This window comes from Panicum hallii, chromosome 8 (genome assembly GCF_002211085.1).
Source record: "Panicum hallii strain FIL2 chromosome 8, PHallii_v3.1, whole genome shotgun sequence".
NCBI classification, from domain to species: domain Eukaryota; kingdom Viridiplantae; phylum Streptophyta; class Magnoliopsida; order Poales; family Poaceae; genus Panicum; species Panicum hallii.
The window spans coordinates 42,797,733-42,817,343 of record NC_038049.1 but is presented as its reverse complement, the minus strand read 5'-3'; the positions used below and the strand labels follow the sequence as shown (position 1 = coordinate 42,817,343).

The 19,611-nt window shown below is 46.2% G+C and overlaps 2 protein-coding genes across 3 annotated transcripts; one reads left to right on the top strand and one right to left on the bottom strand.

Moving 5' to 3' along the window:
- Window positions 1-6,384: 6,384 nt before the first annotated feature.
- On the top strand, window positions 6,385-9,681 carry LOC112902767 (laccase-15-like). The gene is made up of 6 exons (XM_025971938.1): window positions 6,385-6,533; window positions 6,741-6,892; window positions 7,083-7,330; window positions 7,464-7,583; window positions 7,686-8,738; window positions 9,067-9,681. The coding sequence occupies exons 1-6, from the start codon at window positions 6,411-6,413 to the stop codon at window positions 9,279-9,281; spliced, it is 1,911 nt and encodes a 636-aa protein (XP_025827723.1). The 5' UTR covers window positions 6,385-6,410; the 3' UTR covers window positions 9,282-9,681.
- An 856-nt stretch (window positions 9,682-10,537) lies between these two features.
- Window positions 10,538-16,862, bottom strand: LOC112903369 (protein FRA10AC1). Of its 2 annotated transcripts, none has more exons than XM_025972613.1 (11): window positions 16,641-16,862; window positions 16,006-16,073; window positions 14,545-14,626; window positions 14,365-14,448; window positions 13,907-13,946; window positions 13,371-13,416; window positions 12,870-12,928; window positions 12,687-12,754; window positions 12,382-12,492; window positions 12,234-12,298; window positions 10,538-10,951 (listed from the first exon to the last, which is right to left on the bottom strand). In XM_025972613.1, exons 1-11 carry the CDS (start codon window positions 16,694-16,696, stop codon window positions 10,872-10,874), a joined length of 759 nt encoding a protein of 252 aa, XP_025828398.1. In that variant the 5' UTR covers window positions 16,697-16,862; the 3' UTR covers window positions 10,538-10,871. The 2 variants fall into 2 exon arrangements, with proteins under 2 accessions (XP_025828398.1, XP_025828399.1); XM_025972614.1 differs by having other exon boundaries at window positions 16,006-16,069; window positions 16,641-16,859.
- Between the last annotated feature and the right edge of the window lie 2,749 nt (window positions 16,863-19,611).

Here is a 19,611-nt window from a genome sequence, read left to right as displayed (position 1 = left end):
GTGAACCAGATTATGGAAGATATGCTGAGAGCATGTGTCCTGACCTATGGAAATGATTGGGAGCAAAGTCTGCCCTATGCGGAATTCTCGTACAATAATAGTTACCAAGCCAGCTTGGGCATGTCGCCGTTCGAAGCTCTCTATGGAAGAAAGTGCAAAACTCCCCTGATGTGGTCAGAAGTTGGAGAACGTGCCTTAGTAGGACCCGCACTCATAAAAGAAGCAGAAGAAAAAGTAGCGGAGATCCGCGAGAAATTGAAAGCAGCACAGTCCCGACAAAAGAGCTATGCAGACAAGAAGAGGCGGGAAATAAGTTTCAATCCGGGAGAGTTTGTTTATCTCAAAGTCTCGCCCATTCGAGGGACACGAAGATTTCAGGTACAAGGAAAATTAGCCCCTCGATACATTGGACCGTATCGGGTTCTGAAGAGAATCGGAGCAGTGGCATACCGACTCGAGTTACCAGAAGAAATGTCAGATATACACCCGGTATTTCATGTCTCGCAATTAAGGAGGTGTTTAAGGGTACCCGAGGGAGAACACGTGCCGGTAGAAACAATAGATCTGCAACCGGATCTGCGGTACCAGGAAGTACCGGTCAAAATTCTGGACACTGTCACTAGGAGGACAAGGAACTCCGAAGTACGGATATGCAGAGTTCAATGGAGCAGACATGGAGTAGAGGAAGCAACCTGGGAACGCGAGGAGGCTCTAAAGAAGGAATTTCCCCATCTGTTCAGAAGCCGGCCGAATCTCGAGGACGAGATTCATTTAAGTGGGGTAGGTTTGTGACACCCCGAAAAATTCACTTAATTAAATCATGCGCTAGAGTAATTCGTAAAAACGGTTCGACGTCAAAACCCCAACCCTAATTGGATCGCTGCCCCGTTCCGCATCACTCGCGACCACCCGCCGTGATTTGCGCCGGCGCGACTCCTTTCTTTCTCTCCTCGCGCGAATACCGCGCGCGTGGCCGACCAACCGCGGTCGCCGCCGCGATTGGCGCCGACGCATTTTCCTGTCCCCCCCGCCGTTCTCCTCGCGCAGCGCGCACGCGCCGCGCGCGCGAATCCCGCCGGCACGCGCTATTCTTTCTCCCCTTCCCTTTTTTTTTCTTTTCTTCTTCTCTCTCCCATTTCTTTTCCCTTTTCTCTTTTCTTTTTCCCCTTTTCTCTTCTTCTTTTCCCCTTCCTCTTTTCCTTCCTTCCCTCCTCTCCTCCCTGTTTCCCCCTCCTCTTCCCTGCTCCCGAGCGCCGCCCAGCTCCTAAGCACCGGCCGCCCCCCTGGCCCGCGCCACGCCGCCTGCCCGCGCCCACGTGCGCGCATGAGCGTGCATCGCGTGCCGCGCCGCCCGCCGTGCCGCCCGTCGCCCCGCGCGCACGGCCGAGCCGTGGCGACGCGCCGCCCGTCGCTGCGCTGCCCCGGCCTCGCCGCCCGCGCCGTGCCTGCGCGCGCGCCCCGCTTGGGCCCGCGCTTCGCCGCGCCACCCGCTGCGCCACGCCACTCCCCCGAGCGCGCTGTGCCGCGCGTGCCGCGCCGCCCGTCGCTGCCCGCTCCGCCGCGCGCGCGCGCCGCTGTGCCGGCACAGCACCCCCCCCCCCACGTGCCTCGGCGCCTGCGCCCCGCCACCAAGCCGCGTCACGACGGCCGCGGGAAGCCAAACTCCATTAATGGCCGCCCGCGACCGCCGCCGGCCGAGCTCGCCGCCCCGATGCCCCGGCCACCTATAAAAGGGGCCGAGGGGTACCCCGGCACCCCCCACAACCTGCCACGCCGCCTAGCCCCTCGCCTCCACCGCCCTAGCACCGCCCCCGCCGTGCTCCCGCACCGCCGCCGCCCCTCCCCGTGGACCCGCTCCCTCACCGCGTCCCAAGCCGAGGTGAGGCCGGGAACCAGTCTCCCGTGACCCCCTCCCTCTTTTCCCCCTCCACCCCGAGCCGCCCGGGCCTCGGCCGCCGAGGATTGGCCGGCGCCGTACCCCCCCTTCCCTCCTCTGTTCTCTACTGGCAAGAGGAGGAAGAAAGGGGCGGTTTTACCCAGAGCCCCCTCCCCTTTCTTGTTTTACCCAAAGGACCCCCCCCCCCTCTCTCCTTTAACTACTTCTTTTGCTAATAAGACCTCACCTTTTTTATTATTTCAAAACAAACCCTCCAATACTTGAACCTAGATACATTTGACACTTTTTAGCATACCCCGAGAAATTCTAGGATTTACAAAAAGGTCCCTGCTATTTCCAGATACTTACGAATAAACTCCTAAAGCCCTGTGTGACCACCCGAAACCCCTTTAGCTCGTCATTTTATGTGCGAAACGACCTCCGATTGACCCGAAACTTTACCACTCCGTTTCTAATATAGTTCTAGCCATGCCATTAAGAAATCACCCAAAAATATTACCCCCAACTCCGTAATTAAATTATTTCCGATTCAAGCTCGACGATAAAAGCTTTTAGTTCTTGTGCTTGATTGTGTGCCTGTTTGTTTGCGTCGTAGGACACGGAGTGAACGAGGAAGGTCCCGACTGTGACCAAGCGAACGAGGACCAGTACTGCGACCCCGAACCCGAGGGACAGTGCTTCGATCAGGACCTCCCGCAAGGATTTGACGATGGCAAGTTCAATCCCGCCCTTTGATGCATGTTTCTGTCCTAGTTTTTATAAACACAACCCAGTGGTCTGTTTTATAAAATTGCATGGTTTTGCGTGCTGAAAACATGGTAGGATAGCCACCCTGGTTTGAGACAACCCTACCTTGACCACCTGATTTTATAAAGAAAATGTGTGTGTGTGGGAAGGGATACAATGTGGTTTTGAAAGACGAGTTAGACGGGATGGATGGCATTTCTGTGTGAATTGCCGTTGGTGTGCTCGTACCTGTGTGGTTGAGCGAGGAAGGGAGATATCCATCCTGTCACCCCTAAGGACCGAGTTGATGTGACATCTCACCTAGCTTCTTGTCGTGCGAACCACTTGACCGTTGTATGGGCAACGGCTTAGCATAAATCCCACTAGTTAGCCTGATAGTCATCAGGAGAGCTGAGAGCAACGGGTGATCAAGGAGAAGGGATAAGCTCTGTGTGACTTATGCCCTGGTTAAACCTCGGAGGTAGGTCGAATGACCCCTTGACGGATCCCGTGATGGCTAGTCAGGTCTAGCTAAGGTGGGTAATGGCTTTGATGGGATCTGCACCGGCACTAAGGTGTTCGTGCTGTGGTACCCCACCTGTGGGTAAAGTTGCACACCTCTGCAGAGTTAAAATCTATTCGAATAGCCGTGCCCACGGTACTGGGCAAGTTACGGTGTGGTCACATAACTAGTGTTTATCTTGGGAATGATTGGGCTGGTGTGAGTTGTTTGGAAAGTGTCCGGCAGTTGTGCCGTGTGCTACGGCGGACGGGGAGTCCGGTAGCAGTCTAAAACTTGGATCCTGTGTGGATCAACATCGTGTGCTCCTTGGTATTGGAAAACTTGTTTTGAAAATGTTTTCAAAATGAACCCTTGCATATAACCGAGTTTTCCGCAAATGAACCCTAACCGTACCCTTGGATTGTCCTTTGCATTAATTTCTGGTATACCCCCCTCCGTGGGTGTGATTGGACTTGCTGAGTACGTTCGTACTCACCCCATTCCTATTTTTACAGTGGAAGACCCAGACTACGTCCCCGAAGACAACGAGTAGGGTTTCGTCCTGCACCCAGTCTTGCCTGTGGTTGAGGCCACCGTTGGATTCCGCATGGCGCAAGACTCTGATGATCCTCTGTTCGTAGCTAGTGTAGTTGTGTGGGTTCTGGTTGTAATCCTCGCGATAGTGGCGCTTCACTGCCCATTACCGCGTAGAGTTGTACGGTGATGTACCATCTGATGTAATAAAAGTGTTATCAGCCTCCTGGGACTGATAAAGCAACACTTTTAAGTCTTCCCTGATGGGGGGACGCTTCAGGATGGTGCTCAAGAACCCCTATGCTCCTCTTCCAAGGGTGAGACCAATGCTCAAACTCAAGGTTACTTACTATGTGTTGCTCTAAGAGGAATGAAGATCACAAACTTCTTGTGGTGCACACAACTTGCTTGAACACTCACAAGTGACGCCTAGCCGTCTAGGAGTTTGAAGTTCCAAGAGTAATAAACTTGAATCCAACGGCTAAGGGTGTTGTGCTGAGATGGAATGAAAGCTTACTAGCATGAATCTTTACTCTTGCAACAATCTCACTTGAATCCGCTAAGAAAATCACTCAAGAATGAAAGAGGGGAAGTGAGAGAGCTCTCCTTTTGCTTGCTGGCGTGTTCTCGTTTAAATGAGTAAGAGAGAGAGAAATGAAGGGGCATGGGGGTATTTATACCCCCTCTCACAGAAAACTAGCTGTTGGGTGAAGGGTACCCGGATACTCCGGATATATGTCCGGATACTCCGGACATAGGGTCCGGAGACTCCGGTTCTAGAGAAACTTCGGATGAGTAATACTTACCCGGAGACTCCGGGTGACTGTCCGGATACTCCGGATCACAATATCCGGACATTCCGAACATTGAACCGGAGAGTCCGGATAAACATGGATTTTCACAAGAAGGCTGTTTTTAGTGGTAAGTTCGATTCTCCTAGCTTTTGTAGGTTCTCTTGAGCACAACTACCACATCAACACCTGTGGATCAAAGTCTCTCTTGATAGTACGGCGTTCCTATACTCAATTTCAAAATAAAATATAATTCTTCAAGTAAATTTGAAACACCGCTTTTTATTTCCCTTTTTGATGGGTCATGTTTTTGTAATATGCTTTGCTTCATCATTCTTAGCCCCTACACACATGCTCGATAACATGATTAGATATACATGTGCTTTGTCATCCTCCACCAAAACCCAGTAAGGGGCCTAGATATCTTTCATATCAAGACATACACGTTATATCTAGATGTATAACAAAATCAATGTGTCTAGAAAAATTAAAACAGCCTATAATTTAGAATAGAAGGGATCAGAGTAGCAAAAATTAGACCGAAGAAGGGAAAGGTGAGGGTGGTGCTCGGTTGCGGCGGCGTTGTTCTCAGCGAGCTTGCATCCCAAGCTGTTGAAAGTACGTGCTCCATATTTACTGTGTGCATATGAGAACCGAGTAACACACGGTATCAGGATATAGAAAAGAAAGTTAGCTGCGTAATTACGTTAGTCACGTGCTTACTATATATATCTAATTAATATATAATTTAGAACGGATGGAGTATATTTTTTATCGGTTTAAGTTAGAACGACGTGTGGTACCAGGTAATAAGATAGCATTTGACATTAAGTGCATCCATCGTCGAGCACATCTTTGTTGTAAGCATAAATGCATGTTTGGTCACCATTAATTTCAGCGACAGTACATCTTCAGAAAGATGACATAATTTTTTAGGTAGTGGAGTCACATACGTTAGAGTGCATTAACAATTTAGGTTTATTACTAGAAAAATGACATGCTATTTTTACTGCTCCATTCATTTCAAATTATATGTCGTTTTAGTTTGTTAGGTACATAATTTTTTGCTATGCATGCATCGAGACATACGCTTTACATGTGATTTTCTTGGGGAAATTAAATAATTAACAAACTATATAGGAAATGACTCGGCCGGGAGTGAACAAACTATACGTTAGAGTGCATTTTACTTTGTTTCAGGGAATCATGCATTGCACGTGGTGATTCGACCAGCACAGCCTGGGCCGATCGATGTGGTAGCATAGCAGTGCCGTAGATGCCTCGATCTGGCTACCACGACACTGCAGATCGATGCATGGTTCCAATTCAACGTACGTAGCGAGGTGACAGTACCATAAATAAGGGTCGCGCGCCACCATTGCTGACCAACCGTAATAAGATCAATCAGAGGACAACACTGCAACAGAACAGACCGGCAAGCAAGGCTCACTGCCTGCTGCGACGGGGACGGCACGCACGGTGGTCGTCTTGGCGGAGGACGGCACGGTGGCCTTACATCTGAGATGCTTACGTACTGAGATTGGACATGCACTCTTCTGCAAGCATCGCTGGCATGCATGCTTGCCAAGATGCTATCGAGATGGTAGTCGTCGTAGAGCCGTGTACACGTCTAAGCACGGTTGGCGTGCACTGTCATCATCCATTCCATGGGAGGTTTCAGTGACCCTCTGCTTGTACCAAACATCAGGTTTGCCAATGGCGTATTAGGTGGGATCTCAAAACTAAAGCGACATGTGAGGTGTTTTTCGCAGTTTTTTTTTCATGCAAGGAATCACACCCTCGATCAGTCACTCATAAACCTCATCTTTTACTGGACAACGCAGCCACACGTTCAGGCTGTGCTTTACCTTGCCTGCTCGCGTCGTCCTATATATATGCAGCTACACAGAGAAGACATAGTAGAGCAAAGCAGACAGATCGATCGATCAAGTTGCAAACAATGAAGACCCGGAGCCTCAGCCTCGCCGTTGCAGCTACAGCGGTTGCCGCTGCTGTCATCTTTGCTCTCTCTGCTACGGTCCCCCTGGGAGCAGCCGCTGCCGTCGTCGAGCACACGTTCGTTGTAAGCATGATATGATACTGATCGATTCTCTTCCATGTTTCTGATCTCCATGGTTCATTGTTGTTTGATTTCTTCGTATTACTAGTCAGCGACTCAGCGTCCTTGTGAATACATGGCTACAACTACAAGAAAGAATCTACATGCATGTATGGATACAAGCAAGCACGCTTGATGATTTAACTTGTTCGAGCATGTACATGTGTTTAGGTGAGCCAGATGAATGTTAGACACTTGTGCAAGGAGACCCTGGTCACCGTGGTGAACGGGCAGTTCCCAGGGCCAGTGGTAGAGGTCAACGAAGGAGACTCTGTGGCCGTTCATGTCGTCAACAAATCACCTCACAACATCACAATCCATTGGTAATCAGATCATCAGTACCTAGCTATTCTTTCTCTCCATGGATCCCTTGTGTTTGTCCCCAAACAAGGAAAGGCCTGCCTATATTTTACATGCTGAAATGCATGGCACACATTCAAACTTTTGGATGAACGACGACAAATATGATTTATTGATCTTTCTATGTTGTTTCTTTCATGCTTTCCGATTCAGGCATGGACTGAAGCAGAGGCTCAACTGTTGGGCGGACGGGGTGCCGATGATCACCCAATGCCCCATCCCGCCAAACTACAACTTCACCTACCGGTTCGACGTCGCCGACCAAGAAGGTACCCTGTGGTGGCATGCTCATGTCACCTGCCTCAGGGCAACCCTGCACGGCGCCTTCATCATCCGGCCAAGAACCGGGGCCAGCTCGTATCCATTCCCCAAGCCTGACAAGGAGGTGCCCATCATTATAGGTTTGTGAATTATTCGAGAGCGTGATGTAGTCGACCCTGATACGTTGGAGGTTACGTAGACTTTTACCTAAGACATAGCAAAGTTATATTCAGCTTATTCCCGAGCTAGCTGATGTGTTGTTCGTTGTGGCAGGGGAGTGGTGGGAGCTGGATCTTGATGAGTTGGACAGAAGAATGGTAGACGGTGACTTCGATGATAACCCTAGTGGAGCCACAATGAACGGCAAGTTAGGAGATCTCTACAGCTGCTCCGGTAACCATTAGAGGATACGTGTTGACCGACGTGCAAACAAATAAAATGACATTTCTTTTATACGACTAATTAAGCAGCACACCATCTTTAACTCTGATGAAGGGGCCAAGAAAGAGGGCTTCGTGCTAGACGTTGAGCCCGGCAAGACCTACCTGCTGCGAGTAATCAACGCTGTTCTCTTCTCCGAGTACTACCTCAAGATCGCCGGGCACAAGTTCACGGTGGTTGCCGCTGACGCAAACTACGTCAGCCCCTACTCCACGGACGTCATCACGATCGCGCCCGGAGAGACCGTCGACGCCCTCGTGGTTGCCGACGCGCCGCCTGGCAGGTACTACATCACCGCCCTCGCCAGCCAGTCGCCGAAGCCCGACCCCCAGGTCCCAAAGTTCGTCACGAGGGGTATTGTGCAGTACAGCACGAGCCAAAGCTCCGGCAATGGCACAGCACCTCCGTGCTCGAGCCATGAAGGAGTAGGAGATGAAGCTCCATGTGTTGATGAGCCAGCAGTGGCACCTGAAATGCCCGACCAACATGACACGATGCCCTCCTACTACTTCCATGGCAACTTGACCAGCCTGAACCGTACGGGGCTGCCACCGGTGCCGAGCCGTGCCGATGAGTCCATGTTCGTCACTCTTGGACTGGGCTCTGTCTGCCGGCGAGGCCAGTCCTGCAAGAGAAGTGGGAGCAAAGAGTCCATCATCGTGGCGACCATGAACAACCTCTCCTTCCAGCTCCCCACCACGACCATGCCACTGCTAGAAGCACACTACCACCGCACCGGCGACATGGACGCACTACAAGAGCTTCCCGACAGGCCACCAGCGACATTCAACTTCACCGACCGTACCTTGATTCCATGGGGACCCAAGGAAGGGCGGCTAGAGCCGACATCTAGGGGTAGCTTGGCGCGGCGCTTCCGCCATGGCACCGTGGTGGACATTGTGTTCCAGAGCACAGCGGTGATGCAGAGTGACTCCAACCCGATGCACCTGCACGGGCACGACATGTTCGTGCTCGCGCATGGCGTCGGTAACTACGACGCGGAGAGGGATGTGGCCAAGTACAACCTGGTTAACCCGCCGGTAAGGAATACCGTGCTTGTTCCGAGGATCGGCTGGGCTGCCGTCCGGTTTGTGGCGGACAATCCAGGTGGGTATAGGGTTTCATATCAATTTCAGGTTTACATTATTCAACTTTGAGTTGTAACAAATATAGGACAAAATTATATAGAAATAAATTCAAAAGGGAAAAGGGAGCAATTTTATTGTTCATAGCAAATTATCCACCTTGAACTTGAAGTATAAATATCAAGGGTTGAATGGCACTCAAATAGAACTGCATCCACAAGTTTTATTAAGAGGATTATGCCATGCATATTTATTTATTAGTAAATAAATTGTATGAGGCATGTTGCTGTAGTTAGGGTGTTCAACTAGCACCCCAATAAGATCTAATGCTTTGTCTTGTATGTGTGCAGGTGTGTGGTACATCCATTGTCACTATGAGTTCCATTTGTCGATGGGTATGGCGGCAATATTCATTGTAGAGGATGGGCCGACAGAGGGCACGTCTCTCCCAGCACCACCTTCTTCAGAGTTCTTGCCATGTAACCATGCCCATCGTCTCGTGCCCAATGATGAACTCTACCTCAAAAACACGAACACTACAGGTGCACGCGTCAACGAAGCCTAAGAGATAAACACTGCCGCGAGCTTCTTAAATAAAGCAAACATTATTATGAAATATGAGCACTTGTGTCAGCAGAAAATAATGACTATCAAATAATAGAGCTTGCAGCTAGCAGTGTGCCTAACGGTACGGTGGAGGACAACGTTTGAGCTCGTCTTCAATTCCTGACCGCACCTTTGTGTTGTGGTGCATGTCATTCATGAAGCTCAACTGGAAGGATGGCAGCTGCGGAGCCTTTATCGAGGTCCTGATGAACATTAGGAAACAACCATGCACGAGCTGAGTTAATGCATTTATTAGTCACTACGTCATGGTGAGAGTTGTGTGTCATCTGCTTGTGCTTCTAAGTATGTTGGAGTCCTTGACGATCTTTTATCATACTTGATCGGTATTGCAGTTCTCATATGCCTCATACTCTGATACGATCCACGTTGATGCCATCTAGGCATTCAGTATTAATTAATGTTTACAACTACATTATGAGAATGTGCGATTTTATCTAACTATTACCAGAATGTGCGATTTTATCTAACTATTACCAAGATAACAGTATACACTACTAGAGAACAGCCTATCAGTGCAGGTCAAAAAATACCGGCTGCAACGGCCATATTACCTGAGAGGGCTTTTATCGGGTCGTGCCATGACTTGGCACTAGGTGGAGAGCTAAGTAGACGTGGATGGGCAGCGACCCGCCGGCACCGAGGACAAGGGCGCTGAGTATGACCAGCGGTGGCGCGGTTGGTGCACTAGCGGCCATTGTGTTTGTGTTGGCGCTATGATCTGTCGTGTCTCTTGTAGCTCTAACTTGCAGGATCTCTCAGATCAGATGATGCTTACTACAGAGATGACAAATCAGGTGGTAGGTTGCTGCTCTAGTGGCCTTAACAGTCTAGCACTTTCTTATTTTTCTATTTGTTTTATCTTTCCTTTTGTAATCTTACCACCAATTTACTAGAATTTCTTTTAATTTTCATATGCATTCAAAGTCTTGAATTCAAGAAAGTACACTACTAGAGAACATCAGTTACAACCAGTTCCAAACTGCATGCAGTTCCAGTTTTGGTGAGCCTAACCAGTCTCGCCCGGCGGATCTTCCTCTTGGCCGGCGGCCTGCGCAAGCCATCTTCATTGTTTTTCTTTTGATTGAAACTAGGCAGCTTTTATCACATGAAACAGCCAAGTGACAGAAAGACTTACAACAGAAAACTAGCTACAGAAAGCATAGACCTCTCGATCCAGCCAAAACACTGATGATGTAGACAAAGAAAATAACGTTGCTGAAAAAGTCCTTCAGTGTGACACTAACGCAGAGCCAGAAGTAGTCATACTTCTCTTTTCTTTGAATAACAGGCATCTGTCCCAGAAAGTGAATACCCAGATAAGTGATGCGATAATGAAACAACACTGGCACACATAATTACGGACAGCGCACCTATACTGACTTAAATTAAAGCATATCAATTCCGAAATTGCAACGAGTTGCTACTCCATTACTAATGGGTTTGTTGCAAGATCCGTGCTTTAATTTTTCCCCCTCTGAAGAGCATGGAAGAGCCTTCTGATCTTTTGTAGTCACTAAAGATGATCAGATCACGGGAACATGCCTTCCAGGAACTCCTCGAAACCTTCATCATTGTTTCCTGAACTCCTTGAAGAAGCTCCCTTCCGATCTGCAGAATTTTGGCAGGAGTAAGTTCCAAGCCACTGGAATTTATGGCATCCCTAAATCCCTAGAAACAAAACAATATGCATGCAGGAGCACAGAATAATCGATAAAGCCCAAGGCTATCGCAGGTTCTGGTGAGCCCACTGCCATAACATTTGACTATATGAATAAACACAAATATCTGATGTTTCAATTAGGCCCTGTTTGCAAAGCTTGGGGTCAGCCATGATCTGGGACCATTCCAAGGTGGAAACCACACACAAAGTTACTCTGAATCAAGTGAATTCAACATTTAGGCCAAAAATCGAAAAGGTGCTGTTTGGATTTCGGGAAAAGGATTGTGGGAACTGCTAGGATAGACTTAGGGTATGTTTGGAGGAGCTAAAGTTGAGTGCTAAACTTTTGCACATATTAGCACTCATGCACATGCTAAAGTTTTTGAGTCTTGGCTAAAGTTTAGCCCACCCCATTAGCACTTCTATTTGGATGAGCTAGGGCTGAAGTTTAGCACTTTCATCCATTAGCACTTGGATCCAAACGGGGCCTTAATCCTATGTTTGGATATGGGGAATGTTATCAGAGGAAGGTTTGCAAATGGGATATGAAGTGCTCATATCCCACTAACTGAAACCCTGGGAGGGGTGTGCTTCGATTGGGATTGAGAGAGAATATATTAGATCAGGTTAGTCCTTAATTCTGGAGATTTTTTCTTAATTGTCAAGCCTCCTCGGAAAAAAAATATAAGGACGTCATCGTATCTCCTTTCAAGCAATCAATGAAGAAGAATTAATACCGAGTCCCCCAATAGTCTAGTCTCCAAGCCGAATTCACCCAGCTATCGTCCTGGCGGTGTCTACCCCTTTAGCATTTGACCCATCTCTTAACCAAGCCTAACAAATCCTAACTTGACAAGGTGCCTAACAATGCACGTCAGTTTGTACACTCCAGATATATGGCACCTTTGCTACCACGATTGGCTACCAGACACCAGAGCCATGCCATTTTTTATAATTTTAACTTTCCTAGCTTTTTTTCTGACCAATATTGTATACTGTTCATTTTCAGTGGAGGGATTTTCACACCCAAAACTCCAAAATGATCAAAGGGAACATACTCCCATGTGGTTGATTAGGCCACAGGGATGTTAATAAAACCCCGTTTTGAGGTTTCTGCCTGAGGAATTTTTACTCTGGTAGCCAAACAAGCACTTAACTTCATTAAGCCCCTGCCCTCCAAACCCAGCAAAATGCTTGACCACACATAAAGGTAACTGCAATCATATGTACCTTTTTTCTTTCTTCTATCTTTCTCGGCCTCATCATCTGAGGTATTGTCACTTTCCTCATGTTCTCTGCAGTTTGAACAACCAACTCAAAGAATGTAGGTAGGGTAAAAAATAGTGGGGTAGTGGGGGTGGACAAGAACTAGAGGTACCTCTTTCTCTTGTCCCTGTCTTTCAGTTCGATTTCCTTTTCGCCAGGGAGTTCTTTTTCCTTCTCTTTCTCTTTCTCCCTTTGCCTCTTATAAGCAAGCTTTTCTGCACATCTTTCATAATGTACTATAATCAGGCTAAATAATCAATTCGGCACTTGCTTTGGACAAAAGAAAGCACAATAGACACAGCAAGATTCAGTGGTCCAAGGAAAAGTTTAAGAAATACAAATATCATGATAAGCACAGCGGTGCCAGTGAAAAACTGGTTCAAACAAATCCTATCATGGAACAGTGGATTGACTAACCTCTTGCAAGCTACCAACTTCACTAGTGCTTGTTTCTGCTCCCCTGCTTCAACATAAGAAAAATTCACCTGAAGACGAGAAGGAAAAAAAAGGGGTAAGGGCTATCGCTACAGCTGAAAACAGCTTACAAAATGTGTTTTACACATTATAGGATCAGCAGCTAGATATTAGCAAAGAACATGCCTCATAACTACCTAGCCCTTGTTTTTCATCACAATGCCTATTGCCACAGATAAATTGCCCTGCAAAAGAGCATATTCTGGTCATTCCTGAAGATTTTTGTATTGATTCAGATCAAGGAATAACTGATCTTGTTTAATAGAATACACAATTTTCAAGAAAAATCAGCATTCTCTGATATCTTACTATAATATGAGGAGAAAACTACAATGATGACTTTCAAAAACTAGAAACTCAGTTCTGATTTCTTTTGGAGTTTGGTGGTTGTTTGGTGCAAGCACCCCACCTTGCACTGAAAGACATAAAGCTAAAATAAAAAAAAGATAAGTACGCCTAATAGTGTAAACAAATGAAGCTTTAAGCTCTGTAACCTTTAATTGCATTTTCTCTAATACCTTTTTATGTTCTAGATTTCCATTTGAAAGGCCTGTTACTAGCAAAACAATACACTTTTCAGGGAAATCATTTAGATGGAATTTAACAGACAGGGTTACTGGAGAATACCTTTGCCAGATATCACTTCCTTTTCTGTTCTCCACCTCAATCCAATCTGCAGCAGAAGATACCCTTATGAGATGCAATTCAAATTCAATACTACAACTGATTTCAGGGGGGAATAAACTAGTTGGACATCCATTCATCATCCCATCACGAGTATGCATGACTGCCATATCATTAATACTTGTTCACTTCTGAACTACAAGGATAATCAGTATTTGTGCATGCCTGCCAGAACTTAATAAGTTGATATAAAAAAATGGGTGCGCTGGCAAGCATGGTTCTTGCATATGCACATTGATGCAAATCCCCAACCAAGAAGAACAATCATCTTGTTATTCCTGCCCAAGCATTAATTTATGAAATGTAAAATCAAGGTCACAAGAGTATCACAATTGGCAGGATGCCATTATTGACTTTAGATGAATGTCCCTCTTAAAGTCATGCCACAAGCATTCTTCTATAACATTCAAGAGCAAAGGAGAAATTACATGTTTCCATCACGAAATCATATTCATTGATGCAGGGTTAAAGAACCATACCTTGCCTTTTTTGTACTGGGTCATGTCAGCTATGCAATACCTGCCTCAAGTTAAGGACCCTAAGCACAGTTGTGTTAAGTCTTAAAAAAATTACAAAGTATAATAGTACAGAGCACATGACATACAGCTCCCTTTTGTACAGGCACTGATCAATCCTGGTTGACAGAAAGCATGAAATGCTCAAGTCTAAACACAGGCGAGCGTACTAATACAGTTATACAGAGGACACCAACAGATATATGTCCTTTATAGGAGTAAGATCCATTCACGTAAGTATTTATATTTTGTGAAGTGCCCGATGCCTATTTATATTACCAAACTATTAAAAAACTTCATGTAATATTAGCTTCAGCATAAATGAACCTGTTACTTCACAAAATTATCTGAAACGAATGCCATGTACTGACATATCATCATAGGAAGAACAGTGCAATATAAAATTTACCAAAACAGGATACTCTTTAAAAAGCTTGTCATAGTAACGTTTGACCAGCCTCTTCTCCCAAGTTGAATCCATGTCATCGTCCTCGGAAAGAATGAATCTTTCGCATAATAGAAGAAGAAGATAGGTGAGGCACTGAGGCTTTTCTGAGTTTCCCAAAAAACACAGGCACACGTTAACAGCACATGGTTCTGACCTGTATCCTTCTCTCAGTGTATCTTTATCAGTTTTGATGGGTAAACTATTATCCATATTTTTATCATGGCCATAAAACTGAACTGTTGAAAGGCAGGACATGTATCAGTGGCAACATAGATACATTATACAGAAAGGAAGAATGGATATCATCTATGTAAAGGTTAAAAAAACCGTAAGGTAGAGTGTCTGATCTCCAATATTCTGGGAGACTGGAAGTATTTAAGTAGTAGTATGCCAGCCAAACCAGTGCTAAATAAACCCGACAAAATCCAAGCAACCTGAATTAAGACTCTACTTTTTAGGCTTTTGCCCAAACGATTTATACTTCAACTAAAAAATGTACTTTTAGTCAGGTATCAGTATATCACTAGACTGGAAAATACCAATTCCTATGTGAAGGAAACAAATGCATACTTCAATGTGTTTTGTGATCAGCTAAGCGGGGTGGCAAGTTATACATAGAAGTATATGATCAATGTATGGATGAAGGTAGCCCCCAATTCTTTCTACAGTAGAGGGGACTGTTCATCATCCCCTTGCTTTTGGAAACAAAGAGTAAGCAAATAAATAGCTCATTATATGCCACTATCTCAGTTTCCTTTTCAGAATGAAAGGACCGTTCTGTGATCTATCAATGTGTTGACATTGGGCAAAAGAAGTACCATTGCACCAGGATTGGATATCAATATACTGGACTAGAGACCAGGACATAAACCCTATGTTAAAAAATCCATATTAGAATGTTATCTATATTAAGCTACGTGACAAGTTGCACATAGAAATATATAATCCATGTATGGATGAAGGTAGCCCCCAATTATTTCTTAAGTAGAGGGGACTGTTCATCATTCAGTTTCTTTTGGAACCCAAGGCCAAGCAAATAAATAACTCACTATATGCCAGAGCCCCAGTTTCCTTTCCACAATGAAAGGGCAACTCAATCATCTATTCACATGTTTGCATTGTGACAACGTACAATGTATCAGACTTAAAGCTACTATTAAAGCAGGCTAACCAGCACACTGTATGATTGTGATCCACTACAAAGGCAGAGGAGTACACAGGTAACCAGATCTTAGCATGTTTGTTGCTCAACTCCATACAGAATTCAGCACTTGAACTAATTAGCAATAACAGAAGAGTGAGAAAGTTTGCAGGATCAATTTTGGAGCATCATACTAAGTAAGTTTGTGTGTGTGATTATAGCAAACCTGCAAGTCTTTTTGTGGACTTGCAAGTTACAAGTATTCCCTGTTCTTTGAACCACATTAGTGCCACCAAGTATAATCTGGTTTGCCTAACCAAGATTTCATTACCATGATATTTCAATCCAAAACCATTATGCTCAACTGTAGATAATACTTTTACCAACACAATCCCGAATCAATCAGGAAAAAAATGGGGGCAGAGGTAATAATGGCATGCTTTTGCCGGAAACAAACACAGCAATGGATTATACCATAATCCTTCATGAACTTCTTATGGCGTTCGTATGCATTGAGCCCCCGGATATGCGACTGGTACTGCCTGCATCGATCAATCCACTATTCAGAGTTGCGAAGCGACAATTCAGCGTAAGAACCCCAAGCAAACTAACAAAATCAGGGTTCAGTCACTGCCTTCAATTAGCATACTAGCCTACTCTAGGTACTTCTACGAGCAATCATGAGCCAAGAAATAAATCAGGGTTCACAGTCACTGCCTTCAATTAGCATACTAGCCTTCTCTAGCTACTTCTACGAGCAAGCATCGGCCAAGAAGTAAATCAGGGTTCACAGGCATGATTATTTCCATATCCCAAAGAACTAAAAAATCGTAAAACCATGCAGAACCTTGTAGAGCGCGGCATACTTCTTCCAGGCAAGGCAATTAATTTGCATATCCTCAGTCAAGAACTAAAAGGTGCTAAACCATGTGAAGCATTGCTCGTTAACAGTTATAGCAGCAAGGGATTTAGAGGTAAAAAGCTAGGGTTTTTATAGCCGATTCGAGCCGCAGAACTCAAATAATAGAAGACACCAAAACGACAAATAAATCGAAGGTGAAGAGAGAGACGCGAAGAGACGGGGCGAATGCCGCGCGTGAGGGGCTTACATCTTCCTCTCCTCCCTATCGAAGATGGCGGACTTGAGCCGCCCCAGCGACGCCATCGCGCTCGCTCGCCCGCTCCGCCTCGCCTCGCCTCGCCTCGTCTGACCCCGTCGGCGGGCGCTCGAGCACCAGCCCACCGTTAGGATCCGCACTGGGGTTTCAGCGGCGGCGGCGGCGGCGTCGGTCACCGGCTCACCGCAGGGCGCTGGAGCCTTGGTTGAGAGGTGGGAGAAGGGAACCACGAGGTGGGCCGCTATGGCCTTAGTACGTGGGCTGAGCCCAATATCCTTGGAGGGGTCCATGATACGGGCCGGCTTTCTCAGCTGAGAGCACGAAGGCCCGCGACGCCTTCAGGCTTTTTTCCTTTTTTTTTGAGAGGATTTTTTTCCTTTTTCCCGGCTTTCGGTGTAAAACTGAAAGTAGGACACCTGCAGAGCAAGTTTGCATGAACCCTCAGGAGAATGAAAGGATCGTGAACAGCTCTGATGCAAGGACAACCATTCAGCCCTTCCGAATAACAAGTTGAATCATCATAGTATTGTGAGGTACTATAAATAAAAAACAAGTCAGTTACATACCCTGCGCTTTGTCATATTCCTCACCTCTATGAAGAGAAGAGGCAAAAGACAAGAAGAGAGGAGACAAATGAGAAGAAGAGAGGAGAGAAATGCTTGCTCGGCAATTGGTACTGTTGCACCCTTGCGCAGTGGCAAGCATATGTGATATTGGAAGCAAACAAATTGTAATAGAAAGAAAATCATGTTTTGCGAGATGAGCGACGGCTACTACCACCAAGGAAAGAAGAGCGCCACCGTTCTCGCCATGCTTTTAAGTGCCAATGAGTTCGGTCGAATTCAAGAACTGGTAAGGGGAATACTTGAATTCATTCATCAAGATCAAACAGTTATGATAGTAGTAAACCCTGAAGTAACCGCAATATTTTTTTCACTCATTCTGAAATTGACCTGGTACAGTAAACGAGAGACTTGAACTACACTTCTTGAATGGTGAACCAAGTTGAGAAGACTGAACCAATTCAAGACTTGTAAGGTGGACCTAGTTGAGGAAAGGTGAAGGAATTTAAGAAGGGGTGGATACTCTTCTCAATTGCTCATGAGGCATATATGGAAGATACTTCTAATACAAAAATACTTCATTTTGTTTTATTTTATTGCAAAGGGCCGGGAAGTGTATGATTGATAGGAGTAACGGTGGAGACTTTTCAAATGAAAAACTAAATCAATGCAATTTGTGGAGTACTAAATCTCTCTCCTTTTTCTAATGTTTCCACTTTTTTTCCTTTTTTTCGATGAATCGCTTTTTTGTTCTTACTAAACTGAATTGGCTACTGTTTCGTTGCGAAGTTCAGACCTGAGTCAGCAGATTGTTCTTATAAAGATGAAAAAGAGGCAACGACTGCAGATTGAAACATCGAATTAAGTGAAAAGAATTGGCATTTAGCAGCCTGTTGAGAAGAACACAGACTTCCGCTTGGTAAGGTTAATGGATCCACCAAAACGCCAAGACGCCAGCGCTGTTGTCGGCTACAGGTCGCCTCGCCGTGTTGCGTCCAATCCGTAGCTAGTACCATCCCTTGCCATCTCTCACCACTGCGCGAGACGCGCCCTTGACCCCGCCGGCTAGCTCCGCCGCGGCAACATCTGCAGCAGAGAAGGGCGTTGGGTGTGGGCTGGGGGCGCGGGATGCCGGCAGAGATAACGAAGGAGGAGCGACCGAGGCTTGCGTGGCGGCGGAGGCAATGGAGGTCACAAGGGGCACTGGCCGAAAAATATGGGTAAAAATCGTAACCTTAATATTTACGTATAGACCCTCAGAAATTTTCATTTTACCCTCTAAATTGGATCGCGATCTAAATATTTGCAAATGATCCCTCTAATATTTTCAAATACCCCCCTTACCCCCCTTATTCGGATCATGATTACTAATCGCGATCCGAATTTGCCGACCTGGATCGGCTTATCTTCCCGCCCGCCGCCCGCACTTGCCGCAATCCTCCCGGCTGAAACCACGAAAGCGGCACCCTTGGTTCAGCCCCTAGCGCGATCCCTGGCGATCCAAGACGAGTCTACCGAGCAGCCACGTGCTTAGCTTCACGAGGATGCCGGAGCCGTTGTCCTCCCGTACCACGGCCGTCACCGGCGCCTGTGCCTGCGCGACCACGGCAGCGACGGTGGTGGAGCCCTCACCATGTTCGAGCGCCTGATAGATCGCTGGCAGCTCAGTGTTGCTGCAAACATCCGTGCACACACGCCTGATATATGTTTCCCTTTTGTTTGCCTAGATGCTTGCATGTTAATGCATCATCTTACGTTCTGTTCCTCTAGTAGCATAGAATTGAAACCTGTGTGGTTGTCCAGTATAATTGACACAAATTATTTCTTCTGGACTTTCAAGTCTTCCGCTTGAACCAGAATTCAGACTTAGGTTCAGTTGTTGCAGTCGCGCTCATGGTTAAAATTTTGCTTCTTGAAGAATAGTTCTGTTGTTCACAAGGTTAAGGAATTTGATGATATAGTTACTAGAACAAACATCCAACAATGCAAGAATACGAGCCATAGAATTATGAAAGCTAACAAAAATATTGGTGGCGTTTAATACAAACTAAGAAGACTCAGTGTTGAGTGCCTGGTAGATCGCTGGCAGCTCGGTGTTGCTGCAAGCATCCATGCATACTGACACCATCCTGCTCTCTGCTTTTTCTTTCCTAGATGCTCGCGTCGAATGTAATCGTCAGAAATTATCTCTTCGGAACTTTCAGGTATTTCATTTGAACAAAGTTCAGACAAAGGTGGGCTCATCGTTTGTTCTTTTCTGCTTGTGCTCCTCTTGTTTACTCTCTTCTCTTGAGAAACTATCGTGTTATGTCACATGAAAGATGTTCTTGCTAATGATTATGAACTCGATTAATGGGTGATCTGGAAATTCTCAATTATATCTAGGACAAAGAGTAGCC